Below are 12,538 nucleotides of genomic sequence, written 5' to 3'. Positions count from 1 at the left end.
GAATGACAATATGACAGAGTACGCCAGCACTTGTGTGGATCACACCATTAGGCTGTCACGTTGGGTTCGTGGACCCACTGGGCCATACCGCCTTGGTTGTTGGTGATCCTGGGCTATAAGAAGGTCCCAGCCCCATCCTCCCACGCCTGAGCTTTGTTGTTGTATTCCAAGTCTGTCTTGCAAATGGTTCCCTAGTGTTTCCTGCTCCCAGTGTTCCCTGTTCCTGTATCCTGTAACCTGTATCCTGATCTAGTGCCGTGCATAGCTGTAGCCGTGCTGTGCTGTATACCACGCCTGTCCTGCTTCTCTACGCCTGTCGTCTACCTGCTGCCTAGTTCCTGTCAAGCCTGCCTTGCTACTGTCCGAGCTGCCACAGGTACCCTATATAAATTATAGACTCTGACCTGCGCCCTGTTGGCCAGCTGCCATACCGCCCAGGCGGTACGGCCCAGTGGATCCACGAACCCTACATGACACTTAGTGAGGTTAGAGATAGGAGAAGTCAGTGAGGAGAAGTTTGGAATAAACTGTATGTAAAAATTGGCGAATCCCAGGAAGCGCTGTATGGCCCTCAAGCATTGAGGGCGTGGCCACTCCAGGACAGACTTTACCTTTTCAGGATCCATCTCGAGACCTTGATTTGAGACGATGTAGCCCAGGAAGGGTAGAGCATCTTTTTCAAACACGCACTTGATCAGTGGCAACGGATATTTATTTTTCACCGTGATCTGGTTGAGACCTCGGTAGTCAATACAAGGACGAAGAGAACCATGCTTCTTTTTGTCGAAGAAGAACCAGGCTCCTGCCGGGGGAGGAAGACTTCCGTATGAAGCCCCTCTCCAAGTTCTCTTTCACATAAGACAGAGTCTCTGGCAAGGAGAGAGGATATACCCTACTACGGGGAAGGGATGCACCAGGTATCAGCTCGATAAGGCAGTCATACACCCGGTGTGGAGGCAATGTCTCCGCCTCCCTCTTGCTGAAGACATCCGAAAATGCAGCATAATGACCCCACAATCCTGACAATGACCGAGGCAGCGATGGCTGAGCTGAATGAATCTGCACCAGGCATCGGCTTTGACACTCAGGGCCCCACTGGGGAACATCTCCAGAATTCCAGTCCAGGACTGGGGCATGTAGTCGGAGCCAAGGCAGGCCCATCAACACAGGGTTAACGGCTTTGGATAGGACATAGAACGACAGAAGTTCGGAGTGAAGAGCCCCTACTTGGAGCCTCAGCGGCTTGGTCATAGCTATAACTGGGTCTGGCAGAGGAAGTCAATTTACTGATGCAACCGTCAATGACCTCTCCATGGTGGTGGTGGGTAATTGAAGAAGATCCACCAGGTCTATACGGATTAAATTAGCAGTGGATCCAGAGTCTAGATACGCCGAGACCTGATGCGTTCTCTCACCGGACATTATGGTCACTGGTATGGACAATTTAGACGGAAGTCCTTTCTTAACCAAGGTTGTCTCTCCTAGCAACCCTAGGCTTTGGGATTTTTGGGGACACAGACGCACAAGATGGCCACGAGGCCGCAATATAGACAGAGTCCCGAAGTGCGTCTGCGTTGTCTATCCTGGGTGGATAGCTTACATTAGTCCATCATCACAGACTAGTTAGGAGGATCGAAATCTGAGGACAGAAGGGGTTGCTGCAAAGTAGGAGCCAGACTAGGAAGGCCTCCCTCCTGACGAACCTCTTGGAGGCCTTCTCGGATCTGCATATCAATCCGGGCGAACAGAAGGATGAGGTCATCCAAGGTAGACGGCAGATCTCAGGCAGCAAGTGTGTCTTTAATTTTAGGAGACAGTCCATGCCAGAATGCAGCCACCAGGGCCTCATTGTTCCACAACAGTTCTCCCGCCAGGGTGCGGAAGAGGATGGCATACTTACTCACGGAGGTGTCTCCTTGGCGTAGGTTAATCAAGGAAGCCGCTGCAGATGAGACCCGTCCAGGCTCCTCAAACACCATGCGAAAAGTCCGGAGGAATCCCTGGAAGTCATGGGTTTCTGGTCCTTGTCTCTCCCAGATAGGGGTCGCCCATGCAAGAGCCTTGCCAGTGAGGAGAGAGATGATGAAAGCGACCCTTGCGCCATCAGACGAAAATGTACTAGTATACAGGCTGAAGTGGATCTGGCACTGGTTCCAAAATCCACGACAGGTACCTGCGTCTCCATCATAGCGGTCAGGAAGTGACAAAGAAACACGTGGGTCAACACTGCCAAGAGGTGTAGTCTGAGGATCAACACTGCCAGGAGGTGTAGTAGGAGGAACGGCAGCTTGTGCCTCCTGCTGACGTGCGAGAATGCTCAAGGCCTGGAGGAGTTGGTCCTGTCGAGACCAGAGGTCTAGCATATCCGCCCATATCTCCTGTGACGTCGTCATGGTCTTGAATCGACCAGCGGGGTCCATGGCCTGAGCGTACTGTCATGCTGGGTTCGTGGACCCACTGGGCCGTACCGCCTTGGCGGTATGGCAGCTGGCCAACAGGGCGCAGGTTAAAGTCTATAGTACGTACAGGGTACCTGTGACTGCTTGGACAGTAGCAAGGCAGGCTCGGCTGGGACTAGGCAGCAGACAGACGTCAGGCGAGGTGAAGCAGGACAGGCGTGGTATACAGTGCGACTTTGGCTCAGCACGGCACTCGACCAGGATAGCACGGATACAGGTAACAGGAACAGGGACAGGAACAGGAACACACTAGAAGACCATTACATAGACAAACATAGGGTACGACAACAACGCTCAGGCATAGAAGCAAGGGGCTGAACCCTTCTTATAGTCCAGGGCACTTATGGGCTGATGGTTCATTAAAGTCTGTGCGCGCGCTACCCCTTTAAGAACGGGCACGAGCGTGCGCGCGCACCCTATGGGATCCTGCCGAGGTGAGGGGAAGCGAGCGCTGGCGTCTCCTGAGGAGGAGACTGGGGCCAGCGCTCGCCGACCCGTGGCTGCGGCCGTCAGGGGGGCAGTGAACCTGACAGCCCACAGACACGGACATGACATAAGCCTTTTGTAGAAACTTTCCCTTTTTACTTCAAATATATAAAAGACACAGTTCCAAAATTACAAGGTATCACAGTTACTTTAAATACGTGGATAGGAAGTTTAGACGTGGGGGCTCTGTATAGCAGCATCCAATATGGTTTGGGGATGTAAGCAGTTAGCCAATACCTAAAAACACGAGACAATGACCTAAAATTACCCAATGCATTTGTAACCAAGTTATTAAAATTCGTCTTAGAGCACAATTTTTTTTTTTTTTTTTTAAGGACTTTTCTATGATTTTATACACATTTTGAATGCATTCTTAGACATTATAGTATGGCTTGATGAAGGTCTACAAGTGCAAACAAAGATCTACAGGAAACCAAAAGCAACCAACAGTATTCTACAATGGGGTAGTTACTATCCAGACACATTGAAGAGAGATATTTCTGTTGAGCAATACCTACGACTCAAAAGAAACTGCTCAAGAGAGAAGGATTTCCCAGACGATGTGCAATGATCTTAGGGATAGATTATTGAGGAGAGGCTATCCAAGAAAAAACCTAAGAAAAGCATATCGTAGGGCACTACACATTGACTGAAACTAGCGATTCACAACTATCAATTGTGGATTGGTAAAAGAGGAAAAATGATAAGATGCAATTGTACTTTTTATACCAAAGCGAAGAAAGTACATAACTTTCTGAAAGAACATTGCAATATATTATTAACTGATGAAGAACTAAAAGAATTATAAAAACCAAACCCCATAATCAATTATAGGAGAGAACAAAAAAACTTCAAAGACTTGTTATACTACATTTTCCATAACCCATTAGATTTTTGAGAAAATATGATATCAGACTGATATGTTATATCAGAGTCAGTGACGGTCTTATGTGAAATCACGCAAGACATCAGTAATATGGCCAAGGAAATATTCATAGGCAGACAAGTAATCCAATAACAGCGGTTCAGTATATCATTATAGTTAAAACAACACAGTCGGAAAAAGAATCCAATAAAAGCGTTTCAGGATATTATTATAGCTAAAACAATGCAAACACCAGTTACAAGAGTTACAAGAGATCCAAATACAAGTGTCATTATGGAAATACAAATAGAGCCTGGAATATATACAAGGTATGAGCGTCACCATGGCAACATACGGACACTTTGTTCAACAGATTGACAGCTATAGCCATCCAATCAATAGCGGTGGGAGGGACGCTTCACAAAGAGAATTGACAGGCATTGGCCTTCCAGTCAATGTCTGAGGGCGGGCCTTTTTTTCAGAACCACAAGCTCGTGACTGGATGACGCCATTAACATTACAAAATAAACCTCTGATAGGCTTTCCAAGGATGGGAAAGCCTGATCGTACTGATGTACTCTTTATGACCACACTGTGTAACCTGAGGCAAGCAGATATGTCAAGAGGTTTGCTACAATGGGCGGTACCTTCTTTTTGATAGGCTGGTCTGCAATTTAAATAGGATGCATCGACCAACGAGCAGTATCATAGACTGCCATGGGTGCAGAGACCCCTGTGGATAGCGTTGCATCAGCAAATCATGTCATGTTATCCGACGGTGTATATGTATGTTTACATTTTAATCACCCGCGTGCACAGGTTATAGCATATTATACTGAGCTGTAGCAAATTATGGTAGCAAGTTGTAGCATATCAACTATATACAATAGCCATGTGGAGGGTCTGAGCTCAAACGCACCACAGACATCACATACAATAGCAATTACCTGCAAAGAGTAGCCCTATCAGATTGCACACAAAAAAAAAGGCTAAAGTTGTATGTTCAAATAGCAATTTAATAAAGAAGTCAAAGAGGTTTTCCGGTCCCCAAAAATTGAAGGCCTAAAAAATTTACCAATATATTTTCTGAAAGTAGGCACATGACACATGGTGAAAATGCAGCCTGGCACTTTAAACTTATTGGAGCCTTCATGCAGTTTTGCATCAAAGCATAAATTTTAATGAAAAAATACATTCAAATTCATGTTTGTGGTTACAAGTCTGACGCAAGAAAGCGTGAGACACAAAACACCTAAAATATAAGTTTGCTTTTGCTGTCATTCCCGTTTGTTGTTCTCCCAACCTCCGGGACACGCAACGTTGAACAGTGCTAACATCTCAGCCTAGGCACGAAGCGATCTGCCGGAGTGATAAACCAAGGTCTCTCAGTTTAAGGATTCTGTCCCTCTCAGTTTGCGACATGTGGTGATAACTGGTACGTCAAAAGAACAGGAGGCATCGCACAATCATCCCACACCACTTGATCTGGTTTGAGGTTTCATGTGGCTAAAAAACTGTAATTCAGCCACATTGAATATCTTTCCAGCATGAGCTGCCCATTTAAGGTCCTTTCATGGGATCTCAATATGGTTCAAGCCAGGACTTTGACTTCGACCACTCCAAAATACTAAAGGTTTATCCCAGCCGTTAACATGTATCATATATTCATGGGAAAAGTGCTAAATGTTAGACCAATGGGGGGGTTCTAGCAGTGAGTTTGACTACTGGAATGGGGACCCACAGTTATATGGATTGGTGGCCAAGCGGGTGCACTGCCACATCATTCAACTCTATTGGAGGTATGCAAATAGCCAAGTTAGAGTGTTAGGTATTTTCAGATAAGTGGCACAACCAGGTATTAAGTTTAGGGGCAAGTACTTTTTTACACGTTCAATAAATTAAATGAGCATTTCAAAACTGAATTATGTTTTTATTTTGGTTATTTTTGTCCTATTTTAAACTTTATTTAAAGATTTAAAACAGTTTCAATGTGACAAATATACAAACATAGAATAAATCAAGCATCAAGGCCCAGTACACATCCTTTTTTGTCTATCCTGCTGAGGTATTCGTTTTTTACTTTTTTAAGCTACATGCACACGTTATTGAATTTGATGCAGAAAATCCGCATCAAAACCGCAGATAAAGGCTATGTTCACACGGGGTCTTTTGCCGAGTTTTTTGACGCGGAAACCGCGTCGCAAAACTCGGCAGAAACGGCCCGAGAACGCCTCCCATTGATTTCAATGGGAGGCGTCGGCGTCTTTTTCCCGCGAGCAGTAAAACTGCCTCGCGGGAAAAAGAAGCGACATGCCCTATCTTCGGGCGCTTCCGCCTCCGACCTCCCATTGACTTCAATGGGAGGCAGGAGAAAGCGTGTTTTCTGCCCGCGGCGCTCAATGGCCGCGGGCGAAAAACGGCGCGATCATTGCTATTCACACGGAGTATTTTGGGGGAGGAATATCTGCCTCAAAATTCCGTTTGGAGCTTTGAGGCAGATATTCCTCCCCCAAAATACTCCGTGTGAACATAGCCAAATGCAGGTAATTCCACATGTAAAATCCATACTTAATATTGCCTACTTTCATGTGTTTTTAGGTGCAGATTCTACATTGTGATGTGGAAACAGTTGCAGTTTTTTTCTGCGGTTTTTGATGATTGTTTTTAAGAAATTTGTCAGATACAATTCTGAAACGGAAACACAAGATAAATTGACATACTACAGATTTTGAAATCCGCTCCGCAGTTCAGCTTACAATTCTGCAACTTGTATATGAGATTAGTTGAAATCTAATTTTCTCTGCTACTACACTGTGGATTTGCCGCACACAAATATGCCTTGAATACGCATTGTGTGAATGTGGCCTTTGTCTAGGATCACAACACATTTGTACTCTGTATCAGAGATGTATTTTTTTGTAACTTAAGAAAACGTATATGAAAAGAAAAAGGGATGCAACTGTATGCCAACTGTTTTTTTATGTTAGGGAACAGAAGTTTATTTTGTCTTTTTTTTTCTTCAGACAATTCCATCTGACAATTCCATCTCGCGAGATCTCACTATGAATGACAGCAGTAGCGTGATCTCGCGAGATCACGCTGTGCAGCAGCAATTAAGTCCCACACAAACTTTACCGAAGTGTTGGGAGTGTGAATAGACATCGCGTCCTGGCTGGAGGTGATGTCTATTCACTCTCAAGACACTTCAGTAAGGTTAATGTGGGTGTATGTGACAGCACAGCATGATGTCGCAAGATCACACTGTGCTGAGTACAAATGGACATGTATGGAGAGAGGTGTATGATGCTGATTGGTCAGCGTCATACTCTTTTCTTTAAAATGCCCACTTGGTCAAAAGTTAAAAAAAAGGCCAGTTAGGCATTAAGAAATTAATTAGTATAAGTCTAAAATTGCTCAGAACTTGCTCAAAAATGATCGTTTTTCAAAATAAAAACCACTGTTGTTATCTACATTAGAGCGCCAATCAGATTATATAGGAGATAGTGCATTTATAATCTGGTGACAGAGCCGCTTTAAAAAGCCTGGCAGGCATGTGCCAAATGGACACACCTCTGTCTAACTTTTACTTAAAGGAGTTGTCCCATAATGAAATATTACATTTCTCTGTTAAATCACAAAAACATACTTGTTATGACGCCCGCAGTGTTCATTGGCTTGCCTGCACAATAGCAGGAATCACTCTGCTGCCCAGATGGTGGGATTGAACTGCTGGGTATGTGCGTACACTGGCATTGGATACATAAAAGTGGACGTTCTGAGAGGGAAGCAAAAGAACACCAGGAGATACCATAACAAGAATGTAAAAGCAATATCTACACACAGGATTTTTTATTTTTTTTTAATGATTCCAATTGAGTTATTTAATATTTAATTGAGGGATAACCCCTTTAATAGAAATGGATTGGTACTGAACAGGATACTTTTCTTTCTTAAAGAGGCTCTGTCACCAGATTTTGCAACCCCTATCTGCTATTGCAGCAGATAGGCGCTGCAATGTAGATTACAGTAACGTTTTTATTTTTAAAAAACGAGCATTTTTGGCCAAGTTATGACCATTTTTGTAGTTATGCAAATGAGGCTTGCAAAAGTCCAAGTGGGTGTGTTTAAAAGTAAAAGTCCAAGTGGGCGTGTATTATGTGCGTACATCGGGGCGTTTTTAATACTTTCACTAGCTGGGCGCTCTGAAGAGAAGTAACATCCTCTTCTCTTCAGAACGCCCAGCTTCTGACAGTGCAGATCTGTGACGTCACTCACAGGTCCTGCATCGTGACGGCCACATCGGCACCAGAGGCTACAGTTGATTCTGCAGCAGCATCAGCGTTTGCAGGTAAGATCGACTTACCTGCAAACGCTGATGCTGCTGCAGAATCAACTGTAGCCTCTGGTGCCGATGTGGCCGTCACAATGCAGGACCTGTGAGTGACGTCACAGACCTGCACTGTCAGAAGCTGGGCGTTCTGAAGAGAAGAGGATGTTACTTCTCTTCAGAGCGCCCAGCTAGTAAAAGTATTAAAAACGCCCCGATGTACGCACCTAATACACGCCCACTTGGACTTTTACTTTTAAACACACCCACTTGGACTTTTGCAAGCCTCATTTGCATAACTACAAAAATGGTCATAACTTGGCCAAAAATGCTCGTTTTTTAAAAATAAAAACGTTACTGTAATCTACATTGCAGCGCCTATCTGCTGCAATAGCAGATAGGGGTTGCAAAATCTGGTGACAGAGCCTCTTTAATAAGTCTGTAAGCCTTAGTAGGCGTTGCCTCCTGCATCACTGTGATGCTATCCAATGAGAGCGGACAGCTTCAGGGTAAGGCCACATGGTGCGTCGTTGACGTGGTTTTGTTGCGTTTGAAAACCACATGCGGTCAACTGCATGCGTTTTTTGTCTCTGTAATGCTGCAGTTCTGTTGCGTTTTTAAAGGAAATAGTTTATGGACATAGTTTTCACCCGTGTTGAAGTTTGTTAGGTGCTTCCTGTATATAGTTAATTACAATGCATTGCAGAACAGTTAGCAAAAACGCAAGCAGTTCAGCAACAACTTTGGCAGCGCGGTCATTAACTGCATGCGGTCGGACATTATGAAGATGCAGTTAACGGCACAAAAAACACATTGTAATATAATAGCAGCAGTCTGTCCATAACAAACTTTTCACCATTGACTTCTATTGAAAAATGACTTGTTGCAGTTTAAAAACGCAACATAAACGCACCGTGACTGCCCCGTGTGGCCTTACCCAAACAGTGATCCAGAAGACGCACTCAGATTGGACAGCGTCACAGTGATGCAGGAGGCAACGCCTACTAAGGAGAGATGAGGTCTCCTCCTCTTTGTACCTTTACTCAAAATTAGAATATTAGGTTCCAAGCGGAGCAGGGGCTGTAACAAGACAAAGTGAGGGCCAAAAAAAATAAAAAATGACAGCGCTGGATTTAAGAGGATGCCAGGAATAAGGCGATGTATGTGGTTTAAAAACAAACAAACCATGACAGGTCCTCTTTAAATTCTTACATTATAATTAGTTAATAGCTAAAAGAACTAACAAATGAGTAAATGGGGTGAAACAACTGATTTTAATAGCATTTTACATCTAAGGGCTTATTCAGACGAAAGTAGTATACGTCCGTGTGACGACCGTTTTTTTAAGGCCGTCACATGCATTTCAATGGAGCCGTTCACATGGCCTTTGTTAAAAAAAAATAGGATATTTTAATACGTTTTCACGGATCCCTCAACATACTTAAGTCTATGAGGGACCCGTGGAAGCGGGTCCCGCACGGGTGCGACTCGGACGTGAAAAACAGTTTCACGTCCGAGTTTGCACTTGTTCGTCTGTATAAGCCTTAAGAGTTTTGTGTTCATAGTTTATATAGTCTAAATTATTTCATGTGTTTGCACTAGATATGTAGACATCTGGAGAATGTATATTGCTGATTGATACCAGTGGCCGCAGAAATTATATAATAAATCTGCAATCACCAGTTATATGTCTTTGATGGCTCCTAGGCAGAAGACACAAATTGAGTATGAAAGGGCAACCTATAAAACTCATAAACTATTGAGTTTTTGACTTTTAATAAGAAATTATTGTTTTACAATCTTTGTGGCCACAGTTTTAAAACAAGTATATTTTGATACAATGACTGATCCTATTGTGGAGTTGATGAGAAACCTACTATATATGCTTTAATTGGCTATTAGGAGTTTTTTGTTAATATTAAAAGCCAAATCTGGGGGTTGTGCATTTTAGAATGGCTTGTACCTTTTATTCTAGTAATACAGTAAAGCAACCAAAGTGTTGGGCCCTTGTCAGGATGGGCCATTCCTTGCTTAATATCATTGTCATTCAATATGTTTGCTATCACTTTTACATTGTTCACTGAAATGTTGCATGCCTGTCCTTGTTACTAGACGCTTTATGGCTCCTTAATTACATGGTTGTCTACTGTATTTTAGAGAAAGAAGCTGCTCGTCGCTTTTCATTAGCTTCTTCTATCAGTTCAACAGCTATTAAAGTTCCTGCTCGCCCAAAAGGTAGTCAACTTTATAGATGTCCCTGTACGTTCTACAACTGCTTTCTGGTTGTTGTTTTTCTTATGTGACATTGAAATTGATCTGAAAAACTTTGTGAATATTTTCAAAAGAGTTAAAATGTGTAGCTGTAGTTCAGTAAATGCACTTTATGATTGTCAGGAACATCCTTCTACACTGTGAGCACAATTGTTAGGCAAATTTTATTTTTGAGGATTAATCTTATTATTTAACGAGTGCAGTGCTGTGTCTTAATTCAAAATGTTAATAAACCTCAAACCTGAATATTTAAGAAAGTAAAAGTGAGGTTTTGGCTTTCTTAGGAGAATATCTTTGTGTGCATAATTATTGGGCAACTATTAGTGTGCAGAATTATTATGTAACTAAATGAAAAAGGAACATTTTCTCACCTCACGTGATTATTTTCATCTGTTTGGCCCTGTTCACACTGAGTTTTTTTTCAGGCAGAAAATTCTGCCTGGAAAAATCAGCTCCGGTTTTTTGTAACTGTTTTTTCTTTGCGCGCTGGAAAATACCGCCTCCACCGGTTGAATTGCAGCCGCAGAAACACGTTCATGTGCATGGGGCCTCAGAAAAAGTGCTCCAGCATTGTTATTTCAAGAGAAAAACCTACTTAAACAGACATGACAGGAGACCTCTTCTTTAAGTCACATAAGATGTCTCAAACTTTACTGCAAGGCAATGCGTGATGTATTCTTGTACTCATCAAAGGACATCATCAAAAAATGTATGATATAGTTTTAAAACTAAAAGACCGAGTTAAAGTATGATGAATTGGTATTTTTTTGTTACTTTTATCCCATTTTATTTACACAACAATTGCACTTAATTATATTACAAATTTCCACATTTGTAAACTTAATAGGTCCACTTGGTCCAGATGTTAAAGCAAAAAGGCATGAAATTAAGAGTGACCCAACACCACTAGGCCTTGAAGGTATAAGTGCTGTGATTTTGCATGTATGTGGGGTTTCCTGTTTTCTGTCTTGGTGTACAGAGTATGTTGTGCGTCTGCCGCTTGTTCTTTTTTTTGTTTTGTTTTTTACTATTTATTATACTCTGACCAGAAAGAGAGAGGGGGATTATAACTTTGTTGCCCATTAATAGACTCCATTTATATATTTTTTTTATGTGAAGTGTAAAAACAGAAAGCAGTGATGTTATTGATTAATATTGGTTAGGTTCTGAATCTGAGCTTCAGTTTTTGTTCATTCTTCATTTTCTTTATTAAATAGGAAAAACATATGTGGGGCAATGCACATGTCATGCGAAGTATCTTTTTGTGTATGTCCAATTCTCTACTAGCATTCGGTTTTTAAAAAAATCTGAATGCTTGTTATGGCCAAATCTTTATGTCTGTGGCCAGCTTAATGCCAGGATCTCACACACAGATTTGATGCAGTGTTTGTGGCCGTTTTTTGAGCCAAACATAAGAGTAGACACAAAAGAAAGGAGATCCATCACTTTTTTTTTTATACGTTTCCTTCCTTTTAATTCCACTTCTGGCTTTGGCTAAAAAAACGGATTCAAAAACTGCCACAAAAACTGTATTTAAACTGTGTGTGTGATCCTGGCCGAATACTTGTGCAGTTCGTAACATAAAATACTTACTGATGATAGTTGGGACTTCTTCAAGATGCCAGACTTTGTCATAGAATGTTATGCCTCATATACAAAATAGTGCTAGTTGGTTAATGTAGATCTTAGGCTATATTCACATCTGCGTCGGAGGCTCCATTAGGGGCCTCCATCGCAGATCCGGCAGGGTTTGCCAGAGTTTACCGGAGACAATAGCGCTATTGTGTCCGGTAAAATCACATACACCCCGACGGAAAGACAACGGAACCCATTAAAGATGGAGCACACCAATGCAGGTGTGAACCCAGGCTTAGTTATAATCTCCAAACACGAGAAAATAGAGCAGTTGAAGCCAGTTCATATATAAAAATTGTTTAACCTTTATTCAACATATATCACATACAATGGGGTCTATGTGGAGAGCGGACATTATCAACTAGTTTGCTGACCATGGGTAAGGCGGGATTCACACGACCGGGTCGGGTCCGAGCCCGAGTGCCGGCCGGTAAAATCGGCCATTCTGCCCGGCCGGTTTGCATAAAGTTATGCATCCGTGCCGGGCCGGGCAGA

The 12,538-nt window shown here is 42.8% G+C and overlaps 1 protein-coding gene across 3 annotated transcripts in view; it reads left to right on the top strand.

The window, feature by feature from the left end:
• The window catches only part of MCF2L2 (MCF.2 cell line derived transforming sequence-like 2), a 396,533-nt gene that overhangs the window by 348,981 nt on the left and 35,014 nt on the right, over positions 1-12,538 (top strand). For all 3 annotated transcript variants that reach the window (XM_075861683.1, XM_075861681.1, XM_075861682.1), the window contains 2 exons: positions 10,295-10,372; positions 11,256-11,327. In XM_075861683.1, the coding sequence (XP_075717798.1) occupies positions 10,295-10,372; positions 11,256-11,327 (150 nt within the window). The remainder of the gene's footprint in view (positions 1-10,294; positions 10,373-11,255; positions 11,328-12,538) is intronic.

The sequence above is a fragment of the Rhinoderma darwinii genome, chromosome 4, assembly GCF_050947455.1.
Source record: "Rhinoderma darwinii isolate aRhiDar2 chromosome 4, aRhiDar2.hap1, whole genome shotgun sequence".
NCBI lineage: Eukaryota > Metazoa > Chordata > Amphibia > Anura > Rhinodermatidae > Rhinoderma > Rhinoderma darwinii.
The sequence above is the reverse complement of the archived record's forward strand: the minus strand, read 5'-3'. Positions and strand labels throughout refer to the sequence as shown.